General features: G+C 44.7%; 1 protein-coding gene, 1 long non-coding RNA gene and 1 other non-coding gene across 10 annotated transcripts in view; all 3 read left to right on the forward strand.

The window, feature by feature from the left end:
* ATP2B4 (ATPase plasma membrane Ca2+ transporting 4) overlaps window positions 1-20,109 on the forward strand; it is a 114,942-nt gene that overhangs the window by 77,511 nt on the left and 17,322 nt on the right. For 6 of the 8 annotated variants that reach the window (XM_032288821.1, XM_032288818.1, XM_032288814.1 and 3 more), the window contains exons 7-16: window positions 2-37; window positions 1,606-1,767; window positions 5,215-5,429; window positions 6,066-6,308; window positions 7,481-7,722; window positions 9,039-9,270; window positions 10,116-10,295; window positions 11,287-11,374; window positions 12,288-12,394; window positions 19,917-20,108. In XM_032288821.1, the coding sequence (XP_032144712.1) occupies window positions 2-37; window positions 1,606-1,767; window positions 5,215-5,429; window positions 6,066-6,308; window positions 7,481-7,722; window positions 9,039-9,270; window positions 10,116-10,295; window positions 11,287-11,374; window positions 12,288-12,394; window positions 19,917-20,108 (1,697 nt within the window). The remainder of the gene's footprint in view (window position 1; window positions 38-1,605; window positions 1,768-5,214; window positions 5,430-6,065; window positions 6,309-7,480; window positions 7,723-9,038; window positions 9,271-10,115; window positions 10,296-11,286; window positions 11,375-12,287; window positions 12,395-19,916; window position 20,109) is intronic. The other 2 variants (XM_032288820.1, XM_032288817.1) reach the window with 1 other exon arrangement.
* LOC116558742 lies at window positions 8,507-8,823 on the forward strand. The gene is made up of 2 exons (XR_004272147.1): window positions 8,507-8,542; window positions 8,593-8,823. It is a non-coding gene; the product is annotated as an uncharacterized LOC116558742 (long non-coding RNA).
* Window positions 16,881-17,039, forward strand: LOC116559095. The gene has a single exon (XR_004272296.1). It is a non-coding gene; the product is annotated as a U1 spliceosomal RNA (small nuclear RNA).

Here is a 20,109-nt window from a genome sequence, read left to right on the forward strand (position 1 = left end):
GGTAAAAAACAAGGAGTCCCTGAAAATCGCAACAAAGGTAACCTCTCCAACCACTCATTTATCATCTCTACCTGCCCATGCTCAAACCAGACCTTTCCAGGCCATCTGCCTTCTCCCTTTTCCTCTCCATAAGTCTGTTATCTGCTGCTCAGATGCCTCACCCTGAGGAAGGTGCAGAGATTTTTTGGGGTGGCCTCAAGGTCCTGATCCCAATCTAAGATGAGACAACAGCACCCTCTGCTGTTGGCTCACAGAACCTCATGTCACGGTTTCTCTTGGGGAGTGCGTAGGATTAATCTGCTCTTCACAGGGAGGAGAGCTCTGCTTCATTGCCCTCAGCCTGATTTAAACACCAACAGTCATCAGTTTCTGGGTTGGAAGACTTCAGGGTCCTCATGGTGGAGGGAGTAGGGTGGGCAGTCCCTGCACCCTCCTCTTGCTAGCTTCCTCATCGGTGTCCTCTTCTGGTCTGGATTCTTTCTCCGCTGGTCTTCCAAGAGGTACTTGGAGAGAGCCCTTTCTCTGTACCTCTCTCCCCACCTCCTTCTCTGTTCTCGCCACAGTCTGTTTTCTTCCTCCTGATCTGATGTGTGTTTTTCTTTTGGTGGCTGTGTTCACATCCCATCTCCATCTTCTTGTTTGTCAGTCTGACAGCAGGGACTACTCAGGAAGGGCATCCTATGCAAAGGGCTGAGCCCTACAGGGGTGAAGGTGGAGTGGTGCTGGGAGCCAGCAAGAACTGCTCTCTTGAGATGCTGCTAGAGATTTGTTTTTACTTTGTAACCCACATCATAGCAGTCTTTAGAAATAAAGTCATCTCATTGGAAAACCAGGGCTAAACAGAAATAATCCTTTAATTTTAGGTCTTAAACTCTTCTTTTAAAAGCAAAATGGATTTATATGTGTCTCTTTGTCCTTGCTTTCTCTTATTCCAGGAGGTCCCTCATATCAGCTTCTTCCCTCTCCCCCAAAAGACTTAACCCCAGGTCCCACCCTGTATCTCTCTACCTTTGTCAGGCAGGGAAGAAAGGGAATTTCCTTTTCCTATCCTTCAACTGCTAGAAGGAGCTGGAAAATACTCTGGATCTGGGGGTATGTATTTCTTCCCTGACAGTTGAGAGAGAGAGAGAGACAGAGAGAGAGAGAGAGAGAGAGAGACCATTTAACAGACAATCTTGTGCTCTAGAAACATCTGCCAACCCTCTCCTTCAGCCCCTTTCTGCAGTAAAGATTCCCTATTTTAAGCACTGAGTTCCAGGAAGGATGGTTGTTATAATAGTGCTTAGTGACATGATTAATCCCCTTGCTGGAATAAACCTGGCTTGGGGCTCTGAGGTAGTGCCAAGAAGCTGCCACTAAAGAAGAAATCTATACCCTAAAAGCACCCCTGTTTCATCTAAAGTCATTAGGATATTATTCCAAAGGCCTTAATAGAGCATTGAAGGCAAGTTCCATGTCTAGCATGGGTTAGGAGTGGTCAGAACTGATGTCAGGGTCCAAGGCATATTCCGGAAAGGAGACAGGAGGGTTTTTTGTTTCCAACTGCCTGTCACTCAGTGCTACCGTCTTTCCTGCTCACCTGTCCTATTTGTGTGTATATTCTAGCAAAGACCCAGGACGGAGTGGCCCTGGAAATCCAGCCACTCAACAGCCAGGAGGGAACCGACAATGAGGAAAAGGAAAAGAAGGCAGTCAAAGTACCTAAAAAGGAGAAGTCAGTGCTCCAGGGCAAGCTGACTCGCCTGGCAGTTCAGATTGGGAAAGCAGGTGAGTACGGGTGAGTAGGGTAGAGCCTCCTTGTGGTTTATAATGTTATCCTGGATCCTCATCACTTTTATCCCCTTCTTTCTGCACCAACCAAGACTGACAGAAAGAAGCTAAATCTTCAGGGTGGCCACTGTTTGGTTGCTCCCTAGGCTTTTACAGAGAGAAATGTTTTCCTGTGTGTAAGAGTTAATGGTCCCGAGATCTCTTAATCCAAATGAATGAGAAGGAAAGAGCATATATTACAGCAGGGGAGATTTACATTAGCAAGAAGGAACACTTCAATAACTGCTTACCTGTCTCTTGTTTTGGGTTGTAAATTCCTTAAAGATAGAGAAGGCTGCAGCTTGCTAGAGGCATTTTCCTGACATAATAGTAGGATCTGGCCAAGCACAGAGCAATAAATACCAAATAAGGACTGGAGGAAGAAGGACGGCTATGGTTAGAGAGGCTCTCTCCAGAGGAGAGGTCACTAAATGCACTCTGCGTTTGAAGAAGTGGCTGCTCCATCACTGGCCTCTACGTTTTCTTCTCTCACCACCTTCTTTCAATGGAGAGGGAGAATGGGGAGTGGGGAGAAGAAATAGAAAGAAGATTCCTACTTCAGTGGACATATCCCTCAAGGAATAGTCTTTTTTTTTTTTTTTGAGATGGAGTCTTCCTCTGTTGCCCAGGCTGGAGTGCAGTGACGCCATCTCAGCTCACTGCAGCATCCGCCTCCTGGTTCAAGCGATTCTCCTGCCTCAGCCACCCAAGTATCGGGGAGTACAGGTGGACACCACAACGCCCATCTAATTTTTTTATTGTTAGTAGAGATGGGGTTTTGCCATGTTGGCCAGGCTGGTCTCGAACTCCTGGCCTCAAGTGATCTGCCCACCTCAACCTTGCAAAGTGCTAGGATTACAGGCATGAGCCACCGTGCCTGGCCAAAGAATAGTCTTTTACCACTGTTTATTCTGACTCCACCTTTCTGTTTAGCACAATCATAATCAGCACATCTCTGCACTTTATACAGCTGTATACAACTTACCTGGGATTCTTGTTAAAGTATAGATTCAGTTCCGGGCGTCTGGTGTGGAGCCTGAGATTCTGCATTCCTAACAAGCTCCCATAGGATGCCAACACTGCTTATACAGTTTGCACACATTGGACAGCAGGGATTTATGCTGCCCACCATAGCAGCCACTCACCACATGTGGCTGCTGGATTTTAAATCAATTAAAAGTAAATAAAGTTACAAATCCAGTTCCTGGGGCACATTGTAGTTGGTCACAAGCCACATGTGCTAGTGGCTGTCATATCGGACAGCACAAAGAGAGAGCTTCTTAAGCATCACAGAAAGATGTATTGGACTGAGTTGGCCTAACCTCTTCATGTCTGTTCTAGTACCCAGCTAATTTTAACTACTGTGAAATCTCTTGCATGTAAACTACACATGGATGAGATAAATTGCAGGTGCAGAATCAAGTTATTAGGCGTGGCATACAGGTTTGAAATATTAAATAGGCCTCACCTGACTCTTGCACTATTCTCCCAATCCCTGCCTTGTTCCTTTTATTTATTTATTTAGACAAAATCTGACTCTGTCTCCCAGGCTGGAGTACAGTGATGCTATCTCAGCTCACTGCAACCTCCGTCTCCAGGGTTCAAGTGATTCTCATGCCTCAGCCTCCTGAGTAGCTGGGATTACAGGCATGCACCACCATGCCTGGCTAATTTTTAGTAAAGACAGGGTTTTGCCATATTGGGCAGGTTAGTCTCAAACTGCTACCCTCAAGTGATCTACCCCTGTCCTCAAGTGATATGTCTGCCTCAGCCTCCTAAAGTGCTGAGATTATAGGCATGAGCCAGTGCCCCTGGCCCTTGCCTTGTTCTCAGAGTACAAGCTACCCGATGACTGACCCCTAGTCTCCTTTTTTGCTTTATTTTATATATCAGGCCAGTCCAGGAATAGGGTAAGGCAAGTCAGATGCCTTCCACCACCTGGAGAGTGAGTTCCTTCTTAAATTTTGCACCCTCAGTGTCTTGCTTCTCCACCTGAGTCCTGGCCCTAATCAAGCAAAGTACAGAAGAATTTGCTTTCATTTATATCATCATCTCTAGTTTGCTTGGAGACCCCCAAATCATCAGGCCCTCAGGAAAAGCAAATACCAAAACCAGACTGTGATTTAAAGCAGAGCTTTTCCCAAATATTGTGCCATAGTTAGGGACAGTTGTTCCCAGATATTGATTCCATCAGCCCTCAAAGCAGCCAGGCAGCACCCATGGCAATCAGAACCCCTAGGCCAATAGGTTTTGACCTTGAGCAGATTTTTTCCACGTACTGTAATATGTAGGGTAATGAACCATTCCCAGTTTGCTTGGAATTTTCTCAATTTTAGCAAAATCCCACATCCCTGGAAACTGTTCAGTCTCAGGGTGGTTTGGTCACCCTACCAATGGGCCATACCAAAGACCTCTCAGTACTTTCATTTCCTCATGTTTAAAAAAGTGGTGATAATAGTAACCTATTTCACAGCGTTGTTGTGAAGTGCTTGCCTGGCCCGCAGTAGGTGCCCACATAAATATTTACTATTGGCTGGGCGCGGTGGCTCACGCCTGTAATCCCAGCAATTTGGGAGGCTGAGGCGGGCGGCTCACAAAGCCAAGAGATCGAGACCATACTGGCCAACATGGTGAAACCCTGTCTCTACTAAAAAATACAAAACTTAGCTGGGCGTGGTGGCACGTGCTTGTAATGCCAGCTACTTGGGAGGCTGAGGCAGGATAATTGCTTGAACCCAGAAGGCGGAGGCTGCAGTGAGCCGAGATGGCGCCTGGTGACAAAACAAGACTCTGTCTCAAAAAATAAATAAATAAATATTTACTATTATTGGCATCTCCTATGTGTGCCATGAAAAGAGAAAGGCTGGGAAGCACTGTCCTAAGAGTTAGTCATGCAGGTGATGCACTGGCACCACAGAGACATTGCTGTAAACAAGATGTGAACCGTTCGACATTCAGAGATTGGTAGGGGAGAAGTCAAAATTGATAAACCACTAGGAAGTGGACAAGTACAGTCATGACATTATGAATTGTAGGGAGAGGGCGGGTGTAGAATAGGATCGCAGAATGCTGTTTCAGGAAGCAAATCAACCCCCTGACTTATTAATGAGGAATTTGGTCTAGGAAACAGGCTCAGAAAGGGTCAATGACTTGTCCAAAGCTGCAAGTCAAGTTAGTGCAGTGCTGAGAATAGAACCTGTGTCTTTGAAATATGAAGCCAGTGTCTGTTCCCTATGCTGTAATGCACAAGCAACAGAAAATGGGCCAGGAATTTTAGTAAGTCTTCCTGGAGATGGTGGTTTTAACAATTAGCAACAAAGGCTACAACTCATGCCAATCCAACTCTGGCTAGGGACCCAGGAACACCCTCAGGCCTGGGTTCATGTGACTTGTTTCTCTGGACAGGTCTGATCATGTCTGCTCTCACGGTTTTCATCCTGATTCTATACTTTGTGATTGACAACTTTGTGATAAATCGCAGACCATGGCTCCCTGAATGTACTCCCATCTACATCCAGTACTTTGTCAAGTTCTTCATCATCGGCGTCACTGTACTGGTGGTGGCTGTGCCAGAGGGGCTGCCTCTGGCTGTCACCATCTCACTGGCCTACTCTGTGAAGGTGAGACTGGAACAATCCTATCTCTTTCTTTAGGATAGAGATGGGAGGGAAGCCTACCATGTAACCTTTAGCAAAAAAGATAAGCCATTCTATCATCAATAAACGTTGGCTGGTGCCTCACAAGAGCAGAAGTCCCTGATATTATGGAAAGATCATTTCCATCAGATGCATCAATGTTGAGATGACCCAGTAGAATCTTAAGAGAAAGACAAAAATAGTATCTTGGATTTTTTTTTTTTTTTTTTTTTTTGAGACAGTCTCAGTCTGTCACCCAGGCTGGAGTGCAATGGTGCAACCTCAGCCTCCAGGGTTCAGGTGATTCTCATGCCTCAGCCTCCCAAGTTGATGGGATTACAGGCATGTACCACCATGCCCAGCTACCTTTTGTAGAGACAGGGTTTCACCACATTAGCCAGGCTGGTCTTGAGCTCCTGACCTCAGGTGATCTGCCCACCTCAGCCTCCCAAAGTGCTGAGATTACAGGCATGAATCACCATACCTGGCTGGTATCTTGGATTTTTGTGTGGGACTAGAAGATGAAATGTGGAGAGATGTTGGCTGGGAAATGGCCTTTGACTTATATTTAGAAGAATCCAGTTAGTCCCCTTGTCAAGTCTCTTCTCTTCTCCTTTGTAGAAAATGATGAAAGACAATAACCTGGTACGGCACTTGGATGCTTGTGAGACTATGGGCAATGCCACCGCCATCTGCTCTGATAAGACAGGCACGTTGACCATGAACCGCATGACTGTGGTGCAAGCTTATATTGGGGGTATCCATTACCGTCAGATCCCAAGCCCTGATGCCTTCCTGCCCAAAGTCCTGGACCTTATTGTCAATGGCATTTCTATCAACAGCGCTTATACCTCCAAGATTCTGGTAAGCATTGCTTTTGCCTAGACACTTAAAATGGGTGGTTGGAAGAGAAAATCAATTTTCTCTGAAATGAACCCCCTTATTCTTTACACTGCCTAAATTGTGGTCCCAAATCCTATTTCTCACTCTGGAGTGAATGTGTTTGGGTGAGACTAGGGAAGAATCCCTGGGAGTCAATGGAGGGTTGGGGGTAAGGGTCTGTGAGAATCTGTGGCCAGAAACTACCCTCCTAATTAACATATGAAAGCTTTGTCTCTAAGGAGAGACCTCATGCTCATTGTAGAATTGGGCTTAACAGAAGTAAATTACTCACTTTCCAGAAAAAAGCACAGAGTATTAGAATAAGTCGCATGCAGGGTGAGACACCAGCACTACCCCTAGAGGCAACCACAAAACCCCTAAGTCATGGATGGCACAAGGATCACAGTTACCACTGACCACTCTCTGCTCACTCTTGAAAAAAGCAGGCTGGGTGTAGTGGCTTACGTCTGTAATCTCAACACTTTGGGAAGCCAAAGTAGGAGGATCACTTGAGCCCAGGAGTTCAAGAGCAATATAGTGAGACCTCATCTCTACAAAAAATAAACAGAATTAGCCAGGCATGGTTGCACACCTGTAGTCCCAGCTACTCGGGAAGCTGAGGTGGGAAGATTGCTTGACCCTAGGAGGTCAGGGCTGCAGTGAGCTGAGATCATGCCACTGTGCTATGTCAAAAAAAAAAAAAAGAAAGAAAAAGAAAAACGATGCCAGGTGTTGTGGCTTACACCTGTAATCCCAGCACTTTGGGAGTTGAGGTGGGCAGATCACCTGAGGTCAGGAGTTGGAGACCAGCCTAGCCAACATGGTAAAACTCTGTCTCTACTAAAAAATACAAAAATTACCTGCGCATACTGGCAAGTACCTATAGTCCCGGCTACTTAGGAGGCTGAGGCAGGAGAATCATTTGAACCCTGGAGGTGGAGGTTGCAGTGAGCCGAGATCATGCCACTGCACTCCAGCCTGGGCGATAGAGTGAGCCTCTGTCTCCAAAAAAGAAAAAAACAAAAAACAAATGTTATTTCCCCCATATGCTCCAGGTATATATGTGAAGGCTTTGTAAACGAGTCCCTTCCTCCCTAAGTTCTCTGCCTTGTCAAGGCATCTTACTCAAGAGTGCTTCATATTTCTTCTCCCAGCCTCCAGAGAAGGAAGGAGGCCTGCCTCGGCAGGTGGGCAACAAGACCGAGTGTGCTCTGCTGGGCTTTGTCACAGATCTGAAGCAGGATTACCAGGCCGTGCGTAACGAAGTGCCTGAGGAGAAGCTCTACAAGGTGTACACCTTCAACTCAGTGCGCAAGTCAATGAGTACTGTCATCAGGAACCCCAATGGTGGCTTCCGTATGTACAGCAAGGGCGCCTCCGAGATCATCTTGCGCAAGTGAGCACCCCTGCCCGCTCTGCTTCCCTTCAAGGTCCTCACCTCAGGAAGGCATGGATGCATGCCCCACACTGAAACCATGCAAATGAGGGAGACTTCCAGCCAGGAGGTGACATAATAACTAATATCCCAGCATCTACTCAGGCCACGCATGCTTTTTAAGTGTGTAAGGTGGCTCGTTGTATTTAATCCTCACAACTCATTAAGGTGGGTACTATGGTTATCGCTGTTTTACAGATTGAGAAAACAGAAATATAAGGAAGTTAAGTATCTCGCTCAAGGCGATACAGCTGCTAATGGCACAGCCAGGATTCAGACCTGGACGATCCCAAGTTTCCATTTCCTAATCTGAAAACAGAGATAGTAGTACTCAGCTCCCAATAGTACTACCCACCTCACTGTAAATGATTCCATGTATGTAAAAGCCTCACACATAACAAGTACTAGAAACATTCGTTCTGTGTTCTCTTTTCCTTCCCATTCCCATATCTGATTACAGGGAATTTACATAACTTTCAAAGTGACTATTTGGCTGAGTGCAGTGGCTCACACCTGTAATCCCAGCACTTTGGGAGGCAGAGGCAGGTGGATCACGAGGTCAGGAGTTCGAGTTCAGCATGACCAACATGGTGAAACCCCGTCTCTACTAAAAAAAAAATACAAAAATCAGTCAGTTGTAGTGGCGTGTGCCTGTAATCCTAGCTACTCAGGAGGCTGAGGCAGGAGAATCACTGGAACCCGGGAGTTTGCAGTGAGCCGAGATTGTGCCACTACACTCCAGCCTGGGCAACAGAGCTGTCTCCAAAAAATAAAAAAAACAGTGACTATTAATAGATTACCCATAGATCATCAAAAGTTGACCCTACTTAGGTATAGGGCCAGTAGAGCTGAATTAACCAGTGCCCCAACTTGGTTTTAACCACCTTCTTTTAATCAGCACATTCTTGTATAGAAAACCTCCCCCTACACCATCATGCAGTGAGCAGTGTTCTACATAGTCAGGATTGAAAAAGTCTCTCTGCCTTCAAGAAGTTCAGAAGAGCGGGTGATTCACAAATGACTCAGCGTTGCATTCACATATGGGTAAGAACAGATGACACACAGAACATACTCTCTAACCACCTAGACCTTACTCCATCCACAGCCCACCCACCTTGGAAAGGGACTCAGCTGGGTGATGAATGAAGGAAACGTTTGGCCATGGTTGGAGCAATGTCTTCAGGAATAATACAGAGTTGCCAAAATGTCTGTCAATGGTTGTAAAAACGTATTGAATGGGAAGAGAGACACCGTGTTCTTACTGTGCGCCTCCCCAGGTGTAATCGAATCCTGGACCGGAAAGGGGAAGCAGTGCCATTCAAGAATAAAGACCGAGATGATATGATACGCACTGTCATCGAGCCCATGGCCTCTGATGGACTCCGGACTATCTGCATAGCTTACCGGGATTTCGACGACGCAGAGCCCTCTTGGGACAATGAGAATGAGATCCTCACCGAATTGACCTGTATCGCAGTGGTGGGCATTGAGGACCCTGTGCGCCCAGAGGTGAGCCACTCAGGAGTCTCAGGAAATGGGGTACTACTTCTCTTTCTAGTTGTGACCCCAGGAAAGCAACCTGACTGCTTCTCACTTACAGGGATAGATGTTTCTGTGCTTCCTGCTTCACAGGACTGCTGTGGAGTGACAATTTGATAGACTGTGGCATTCCTAGGGTTAATGATGTCTGAGTGGTGAGAAGCAAAGGGCTTATTGGGCTCATTATTTGGTAGTTAAGCTGGTCAGGAGGCCAATTTAACCAGGACACCAACTTTGTCTTTAGCTCCCTCCTGTCAATCAACACATTCTTTTTGAGTACCTGCTGTGTGCTGATAACTATTCTAGACACTAGGGGATTGAAAAGTCTCTGCTTCTAAGAAGTTCAGACAGATGGACTGTTAATTGTCAAGGCCCAGAGGCATGAGAGGGTGTCATGCATGTGGGAAATTACAAAGAGCTGATGAGGCTGGAGCATTGGCCAGGTGGGTGGAGAGTGGCAAAAGCTTCTCCACCTGAAAAGACAGAAAAGACAGCAGTGGCCACATGGCAAAATGCCATCATGCACTGCTGAGTGGTCCCCATTGTAAGTGGAAGAGCAGGTTTTTACACCTGGATCCCAAAGCAAATTCCCCTTCAACTCATGGCACAAATAGGGCAAATTCAAATATGACGGCTGTGGGTAGGACAGAGTGAGATGGCACCGAGCAGTATCAAAATGACCAGACCTAGTCCATGCCACATGGCACCACTTCTAGGGTGCCTCTCTCCTGTCTGCCACAAAGCGACCGATGAAAAGGGACAGATGAGCAGAGTCTCCACCCATCTGCGCCTTCCCCTTTCTTCACTCTCCATAGGTGCCAGATGCTATTGCCAAATGCAAACAAGCTGGCATTACTGTCAGAATGGTGACAGGTGACAACATCAACACAGCCCGGGCCATCGCCACCAAGTGTGGCATTCTGACACCTGGGGATGACTTCCTGTGCTTAGAAGGCAAAGAATTCAACCGGCTCATCCGCAATGAGAAAGGCGAGGTGGGTCCTGGATAGGGGGAACCAGGACCTCACCTGGAAAGGAAGAGGCGGGTTCTAGCCTAAGGTATCTGGGTCATGTCAGGGAAAGTGGGTGGTTTCTGAACTGAAAGCTATTCATTGTGAAATATCTCCTTGTACCAAAGCTGTTCGTATGGTAAAATTGGGAGTTGCCAACCAGGTGCGGCGTCTCATGCCTGTAATCCCAGCCCTTTGGGAGGCTGAGGTGGGAGGATCGAGACCATCCTGGCCAACATGGTGAAACCCCATCTCTACTAAAAACATAGAAATTAGCTGTGTGTGGTGTGCATGGCTGTAGTCCCAGATACTTAGGTGGCTGAGGGAGGAGAATCGCTTGAACCTGGGAGGCAGAGGTTGCAGTGAGCCAAGGTCACGCCTCTGCACTTCAGCCTGGTGACAGATTGAGACTCCATCTAAAAAAAAAATAAATGGGAGTTGGCTTTGTTCTCATTAGCTTCATTCATAAGCTACCTTTTGAGACAGTGCCACTAACTTTTCATGTCTTTCTGCTTTTTCAGTCATGAAATGATTTTGTGCTGACTTCCCCCTAGCCCACCCCTCCCGTGTTCCTGCCCTTTGGCTAACAGTGGCTAAAGGAGAACGTGGCCTGGCGGTGGCACAGATCCAAGCTTTCCTGAGCTGCATAGAAATCAAACCTAAGACCTCAGAAGCACCACTTTACCTGTCCGAGCCAAGAGCCAACCCTGGCCCACCTCCCCTTAAGGCTCTGGGAAAGGGGGGATTGGCTCCCTAGGAAGGGCCTTGGGAGGAGAAGGGAAAAGCAGGGCCTGAATGATCATCATCCGTGAATCTACCCTTAGAGACTGGTTGGCTGTTTCATCTCTGCTGAAGCCTGAGTAGCACTCCCACGTGGGACTGTGGCGTGCCTGATCTATCAGTGGATGGAGAAGTAAGATTTTCCCGGGTAGCTTTTCTGGGTTTGACTGATCCAGGTGTGGTCTGGTGTTGGCAGGTAGAGCAAGAAAAGCTGGACAAGATCTGGCCTAAACTTCGGGTCCTGGCGCGATCTTCTCCCACTGACAAGCACACCCTGGTGAAAGGTGAGGTTGGCTTCCAAATGGGTGCCTGCCATAGCTGAAGGTAGGCCAGAGTGAGGACAGGTAAGAACCACCAGCCAAAGCCACTCTCCTATCCGAGTAGGGAGGTCTTAGGAGAGCTCCCAGGCTAGCGGGGAGAACATACAGTTAGCAAACATCTGAGCCCTTGGTGAGTATGACGCACAATAAAGTTGTTGGGTTTTTATTTTTTTATTTTTCATTTTTATTTTTGGAGACAGACTCTTGCTCTGTCACCCAGGCTGGAATGGAGTGGCGCCATCTCAGCTCACTGCAACCTCTGCCTCCTGAGTTCAAGCAATTCTCCTGCCTCAGACTCCTGAGTAGCTGGGACTACAGGCATGTGCCACCATGCCCGACTAAGTTTTGTATTCTTAGTAGAGACAGGGTTTCACCATTTTGGCCAGGCTGGTCTCGAACTCCTGACCTCAGGTGATCCACCCGCCTTGACCTCCCAAAGTGCTGGGATTACAGGCATGAGCCAATGCACCTGGCAAGTTGTTCGATTTTTAAAAACATGATCATATCTCATTTACTAACAGTACTGTGAACTAGGCAGGGCAGGTATTCCCATTTTATAAATAAGGAAGTTTGAGGCTGAGAAGACAAGTAATTTACCCAAACTGCCCAGCTGGTATGTGGAAATGGTACAGTTTGACCCCCAGGTCTCTGCCTTGAAATCCATCCAGTGTTTTTTTCATAGCTGCCTTAGGGTACCAGATGAGGACAGACTTAGTTTAGTGCTACCCATGAACAAAATTACTGCTCTTGGGTGGTTCCTGCAGAACCTGTAGGAAAGGGAAAAGGGAAGGAAAGAAGAAAGTAGGAGTGTGGGTGGTAGGAACTGAGGGGTAGGAGAGACCAGAAAAGCTCACTGTGGTATGTCCGTTTCTCCCAGGCATCATTGACAGCACTGTTGGGGAACACCGGCAGGTGGTGGCTGTCACTGGTGATGGCACAAATGATGGGCCTGCTCTGAAGAAAGCGGACGTTGGTTTTGCCATGGTAAGCTCAGCACAGTCTCTCTCTGATTGCAAGCTGCCTTCTCCATCAGGAAGCCAGGTCCGGCTTCTGGTAGCCTGCTGCTTGCTATACCTGCACAGCCCACGGTGTGCTCTTTTCTCCAACCCCATCTCTCCTATCTACCTGACCAATCATAATATACGTAACTGGGGACCCATCAAGGATGAAGAATAGATAAGAGGGAGGGAAGTCGGCCAGTCACAGTGGCTCAAGCCTGTAATCCCAGCACTTTGGAAGGCCAAGGTGGGTGAATCACCTGAGGTCAGGAGTTCGAGACCAGCCTGGCCAAAATGGTGAAACCCTGTCTCTACTAAAAATACAAAAATTAGCTGGGCATGGTGGCATGCACCTGTTGTCCCAGCTACTCAGGAGGCTGAGGCAGGAGAATTGGTTGAACCCAGGAGCAGAGGTTGCAGTGAGCCGAGATTGCACCACTGCACTCCAGCCTGGGTGATAAAGTGACACTCTGTCTCAAAAAAAAAAAGGGAGGGATGTCATGAAGGATCATCATGCAGGAAAGCCAGACCAACATAAACTTGCCCATAAACATGTGATGTTGTGAACTAGACAAACTAGAAGATTCGTGTTCCCTGTGGGAGATGCACTTTGTGGCTGGCACCGTTGGGTTCTCTGCTTTTCACTTGTGAGGCCAAGAGCATCAGAATCACTTGGAAAGTTCATTTAAAATCACATGTTCCAAGGCTCCACAGTTGAATTTCTTAATTCAGTAGGTCTGTTATGAATACCAGAATTTTTTTTTTTTTAACAGCCACACCAGTTAATTCCGATGTTCAGAAAGTTTGAGAAGCCCCCCTGGATTCGATCTTGAGACTCAAGTAGTTTATGATTATAAGCCTCCCATACAGATTGTACTGTTGGTGATTTTTAGCGGTGGAAGGACATTTAAGAAGTAATCTTCTTTAGGGAACTCTTTTTTTTTTTTTTAAGGTTTTTATTCTAGGAAATTTCAAGAACATGCAAAAGTAGGGAGACCTGACAGGTACCTGTCACTCATCTTCAACTATGATCAACACATGGCCAGTCTTGTTTCAGTGATCCCCACATCTATGTCCCCAATCTTCATCTGAATTATTTTTGAAGCAAATGCAAGGCATCATGTAATTTCATCCTTAAAAATTTCATTATATGGGGGGGAGGGTGTGGGGTGAAAACAATTTCATTATTTGCCTGTAAATAATAAGTATGTATCAAGAAACTATATCTAAAGGAATCTTAATACCATTATCTCAGAACAAAATTGATGTTTCCATACTGTCATCAAATATCTAGTTTGTTCACATTTTCCTAACAGACTCATAAATGTTGTTTTTATAGCTTATTTGCCCAAATCAGGATTCAAATAAGATCCATACCTTGCAATTATTTGATACATCTGTTAAGTCTCTTAACTTATAGCAGTGGCTCTTGAAGTGCCTCTCCTTCCAGCTGCACCGGTAGTTGTACAGCTGTTCCAGCTGCATAGTAGGTTTCTATACCAACCTATAGAAAACAGATTCTCAGTCCCCATCCCAGATTTACTGAATTGGAAAGCCTGGAATTGGGGCCCAGAAATCATTTTTTTTTGTTTTGTTTGAGTAAAAAGAAATAAAACAGGTACTTAATAATCGTAATGCAGGCAAATCTAAGGCCATGTGTGAAATACCATTTCAATGAGGGATCTTGAAGAAGATGAAGGATTTTCATTTTCCTATTTAGCTTTCTTTCTTTTTTTTTTTTTTAAAGAAAAAGAAAGAAAAAAAAAAAAAAATGAAGGAGAAGAAGAGGGAGAACAGGAGTATTGCTCTATTGCCCAGGCTAGAATGCAGTCTGAAAATGGGTATTGAAAACCTCTTTTATGCCAATAATTGTGCTTAATAATTGAGACAGGAAGAAATGAGGGAAGAAAATAACAAACAAGCAGCCAACCAATATTTCATTTAAACCTGTGAAATGCTATACAATTATTGGGGAATGATTTACTTCACTTTTAGAGTAGGTGTGATGTGGTACTGATAAGAGTGTATATTTTGTGTATTTGAAGTGGAGAGTTCTATAAATGTTTATTAAGTTTAGTTGTTCCGGATCTGAGTTCAAATCCGGGATATCCTTGTTAATTTTCTGTCTCATTGATCTGTCCAATATTGATGTTAAAGTCCCCCACTATTATTGTGTGGGAGTCTAAGTCTCTTTATAAGTCTTATGTATCTGGGTGCTCCTGTATTTGGTGCATATATATTTAAGATCATTAGCTCTGCCTGTTGCATTGATCCTTCCTTCTTTGCCTCTTTTGATCTTTGTTGCTTTAAAGTCTATTTTATCAGAGGCGAACTCCTGCTTGCTATTTATTTATTTATTTATTTATTTATTTTTGCTCTCCATTTGGTTGGTAAATTTTTCTCCATCCCTTTGTTTTGAGTCTTTGTGTATCCTTGCATGTGAGATGGGTCTGGATGCAGCATATCAATGGGTTTTGGCTGTGTCTTTTGATTGGGGGATTTTGTTAATTTAAATTTAAGATTAATAGTTTAATACTGCCATTTGATACTAGCTGGCTGTTTTGCCCATTAGTTGATGTAAATTCTTCATTATGTTGATGGTCTTTACTTTTTGGTATATTTTTGGAAAGGCTGATATTGGTTGTTCCTTTCTATGTGTAGTGCTTCTTTCAGAACCTCTTGTAAAGCAGGCCTGGTGGTGATGAAATCTCTGAGTACTTGCGTGTTCACAAAAGATTTTATTTTTCCTTCACTTGTGAAGCTTAGTTTGGCTGGATATGAAATTCTGGGTTGAAAGTTCTTTTCTTTAAGGATGTTGAATATTGGCCCCCACTCTTTTCTGGCTTGTAGGATTTCTGCTGAGAGATCTGCTGTGAGTCTGATGGGCTTCCCTTTATGGGTAACCTGACCTTTCTCTCTAGTTGCCCTTAGTATTTTCTCCTTCATTTCAACCCTGGTGAATCTGACGATTATGTGCCTTGGGGTTGGTCTTTTTGAGGAATATCTTTGTGGCGTTCTCTGTGTTACCTGGAGTTGAATATTGTCCTGCCTTGCTAGGTTGGGAAAGTTTTCCTGAATAATATCCTGAAGAGTATTTTCCAGCTTGGATTCATTCTCTTCGTCACATTCAGGTACACCTATCAAACGTAGATTAGGTCTTTTCACATAGTACCATATTTCTTGGAGACTTTGCTCGTTCCTTTTTATCCTTTTTTCTCTAATCTTGTCTTCTCGTTTTATTTCATTAAGTTGGTCTTCGACCTCTGATATCCTTTCTTCTACTTGATCAATTCAGCTGTTAAAATTTGTGCATACTTCGTAAAGTTCTCGTGTTGTGTTTTTCAGCTCCATTAATTCACTTATATTCCCCTCTAAATTGTCTATTCTCGTTAGCATTTCATCAAACCTTTTTTCAAAGTTCTTAGTTTCTTTGCATTTGGTTAGAACAAGTTCTTTTAACTCACAGAAGTTTCTTATCCACCTTCTGAAGCCTACTTTTGTTAATGAACACACTCATTCCTCATCAGGCCTTGTTCCGTTGCTGATGAGGAACTGTGATCCCCTGTAGAGGGAGAGGCGTTCTGATTTTGAGCATTCTCAGCCTTTTTAGGCTGGTTTCTTCCCTTCATTATAAATTTATCCATCTGTCGTCTTTGTGATTACCAGCTTTCTAATTAGGTTTCTGAGTGGACATCCAACTTGTTGATTCCCAGCGCCTGAATCTGAGCAACCCACTGCGCCGGCTAAAACAGCAGTGTTAAGATTGATGGTGCTTTTCTGCCTGGGAGTCTCCAGTCTGGCTTCCTTAATAGGCAACTCTGCCTTCCCGGAGCTCCAAACGTCGGCCAAAAGGGGAGCCAGTCCGGTTTACTCTGCACCGAGAACCACCACACTGAGGCGCTGGTAAAACCGCTGCACTGGCCACAAGAGTCACGCTGGCGACCCATGGGGCTCCTCCGCTGGGAATCTCCTGGTCCTTGAACAACAAAAATTCGTTTGAAAGTATGGCGTCCTCTCGTTCTCTGTGCTTTCACTGGGAGCTACAATCCCGAGCTGCTAGTGATCAGCCATCTTGGATCTCTCTCTCTTAATTAATTATGTTAAATCTGTTCATTGTGTTGTGACAATGATTCTCAGTGAGTCTGATGCACCCTAAACTTTAAGAACCACTGATCTGGCCGGACACAGTGGCTCATGTCTGTAATCCCAGCACTTTGGGAGGCCGAGGCAGGTGGATCACGAAGTCAGGGGATCGAGACTACCCTAGGCTAACACGGTGAAACCCCATCTCTACTAAAAATACAAAAAATTAGCCAGGCATGGTGGCACGAGCCTGTAGTCCCAGGTACTCTGGTGGCTGAGGCAGGAGAATCACTTGAACACAGAAGGTAGAGGTTACAGTGAGCCGAGATTGTGTCACTGCACTCCAGCCTGGGCGACAGTGAGACTCTGTCTCAAAAAAAAAAAAAAAAAAACTTATCTGGCAGATACCATGATCACGAAGGTGGTTTTCCCAGGGCAAGGCTTATCCACTGCACTCCAGATATGCTGACCCCTGCGATTTCCCCAAATGTGGGAAACTCAACTGCATAATTTGTGTTAGTGGGGGACTGCGTTCATGCTTTCCCTTGACAATTAAAAAGAAAAAAAAAAAAGAAAGAAAAGAAAAGAACCACTGATCTCATAGGTCCCCAAAACCACCCCTATATTCATGGATTTGTTAAGACGACTCATGGGACTCAGCATATAGTTGTACTCAGGACTGAGATTTATAACAGGGGCATAGTAAGAATACAGTTGTATCGTAAGAGAAAGACACTGGTGGAGTCCATCCATTTGCAGTCTTTCTTATGCACTCCCTCCCATGAGGAGTCAAACAGAGTCCATTCTTTCCCCAGTTATGAAAACAGCATTATCTGTGTGATGTTCTGCTTAGGGAAGCCCATTACGGACTTGGTACCCAAGGTTTTTCTTGGAGCTGGTCAAATAGGCACCTTCTGCCTAATCCATACCAAAATTCCAGACTCCCAGGAGGAAGGCAGATGTTCAATACAAACCATACTGTTTGGACACAGTCTAGACACAATGAGCCACCCTTATCAGTTAGTTGTTGACTGGGAGCATTCTGAGAGCTCATTTCCCAGATGCCAGCCAAGGGCCCACCCTGCAAGCATTCCTTCCTAAAGATAGCAGTCTCAAGCCTGCTATGCCAACTCTCTTCTGCACAATCCCTCTCCGTTTTTTTTCCTAGCAACGTAGTTTTAAAGGAACCGGCTTATTTGTCTGCATAGACTATCTCTCAGTGTGGATTTTGTTGATTATTTCACTGTGATTTCCTTTAACATGTTATTTTCTTCCTTACATTTCCTATAAGCAAGTAGTTGGTTCTATAAGTTATCAGATGCTATACCTTTTCTTTCATTGAGGGCTGCAAAATGACAATATTGTAATTATTTATTTATTAACGTAAATACTTCTCTAAAAAGAGAATCCCCTTCATTGACTATTTGATTACTCTGAGGTTCTAATCCTATATGAAAGGTGGGTTTTTGTTTTGTTTTGGTTTGGTTTTTTACTTGCTGGTTTTTTGTTTTTTTGGTTTTTTTCCCCCTTTGGTTCGTGTTCTCTGATGGAGTTGCAGGTTTTTTCAAATGATGAGTTGACATTTTAGGAACCTCCAAAGGTGACCAATGAGTGGATTTTTTTTTAAGTGTCATTATGAATTCATAGTGACCCATCCTTAGGCAGTGACCCACCATTAAGCAGAAGAGGCCGCTTCAACATTGCTGAGTCCTTTAGATAAAACCCCAGTTGTCTTTAATAACTTTTTTTTAATTTTGTTTTTAATCTAGGTCAGTGCAAAAGTAATCTTTCTTGGTTTATTCCTTGGTTCTTGGTTCTTTTTTATCCTGTATATGAAATCGTTCATTTTTGCAAGGATTCCTGCTTCTTTTTAATGTGAAATGGTATTTTTATTTATTTGTTCGTTTATGTTTGAGACAGGGCCTTACTCTATCGCTCAGGCTGAGGTGCAGTGGGGCAATCTCAGCTTACTGCAAACTTCCCTTCACAGGTTCAAACAATTCTCCTGCCTCTTCCTCCTGAGTAGCTGGGATTACAGGTGCCCACTGCCACCCACATCTAATTTTTTGTATTTTTAGCAGTGATGGGGCTTCACCATGTTAGCCAGGCTGGTCTCAAACTCCTGACCTCAAGTAATCCACCCGCCTCGACCTCCCAAAGTGCTGGGATTACAGGAGTGAGTCACCATGCCTGGCCTGAAATGGTATTTAGAGAACACAATTGAACCTCAAAGGCATTCCTTGCCACTGAGTAGATCTTTGTTTCTAAGCCTTTTCAGTGGACAAAGCTAAGAAGCATGCTCTTAAGCCTCACTTGTTTTTGTGTTTGTTTTGTGTTTGCTCACAAAGATAAAATACTTTGTGAATTCATATTTATTTTTCATTTAACTTTAGAATTACATACTTCTTTTTATTTCACTTTTAGAAGAAATAATAATAAATAATAGCTTTAAAAGAATTATAGATGTCTAACTTCCTGTAATCTCAGCTACTCAGGAGGCTGAGGCAGGAGAGGAGACTCACTTGAACCTGGGAGTCGGAGGTTGCAGTGAGCTGAGATCGCACCACTGCACTCCAACCTGGGCGACAGAGTGAGACTTTGTCTCAAAAAATATAAATAAATAAATAAATAAAATATGTAATATATTTATGGCCTTCCCCCTCAGCTAAGTGATACCATACCATAAACTCTTTTTCTGCCTTTCTTTCTTCACCTAACAACATAACTTGGAGATCATTTCATAGTAGTAATTATAAGGCTAAGTGATACAGAGAGACCCCCATCTCTACAAAAAATTTAAAAATTAACTCAGCATGGTAAGCAAATGCCTGTAAGTCCTGCTACTCAGGAGGTAAAGGTGAGAGGATCACTGGAGCCCCAGATGTGGAGCTTGCAGTGAGCTGAGATCTTGCCACTACACTCCAGCCTGGGCAACAGAGCAAGACCCTGTCTCAATTATTTTTCAATTTAATTTAAAAAGAAGATTTTGAACGAAGATGAAACTTCTGAACTGTGCTGCCATACCACTACTCCTAGAACAAATGTAGAGTTTCTCAAAGGTGTTGGAATGACACGGGCTTAAGTGAGATACTGGCAGTGGGAACAGAAATGTAAAAATTTGAAGGTAGAATGGATAGGATTTGCTCTCAACCTTTTAATTAGTTTCCAAGGTTGAGGGGGTAGGAGAGGAGGGAGAAAGGGATATCAAGATGACTGTAATTTCCAGTCTGGGCTCAGTAGTAAGGGTGGTGGCATCAGGCCCCACCTTCCTTTCTATAGAGTGACGGTGACGCGTTTTCTCTTTCTTTTGTGTGGCGAATGTGCCCTCTAGTATTTACACTGACTTCTGAAGCTTCCTGGAGGTCAGGAAATGGAGGCTGGGCTCCATCCACTCCCTCACTGTTTTCCCTCCCATCTTACCCCAGGGCATCGCAGGCACAGATGTAGCAAAAGAGGCTTCAGACATCATCCTAACAGACGACAACTTCACCAGCATTGTGAAGGCAGTGATGTGGGGACGAAATGTCTATGACAGCATCTCCAAGTTCCTGCAGTTCCAGCTCACTGTCAACGTGGTGGCCGTGATTGTAGCCTTCACTGGAGCCTGTATCACTCAGG

This window comes from Sapajus apella, unplaced genomic scaffold, assembly GCF_009761245.1.
Source record: "Sapajus apella isolate SASKATOON/1434 unplaced genomic scaffold, GSC_monkey_1.0 scaffold22, whole genome shotgun sequence".
Lineage (NCBI taxonomy): Eukaryota > Metazoa > Chordata > Mammalia > Primates > Cebidae > Sapajus > Sapajus apella.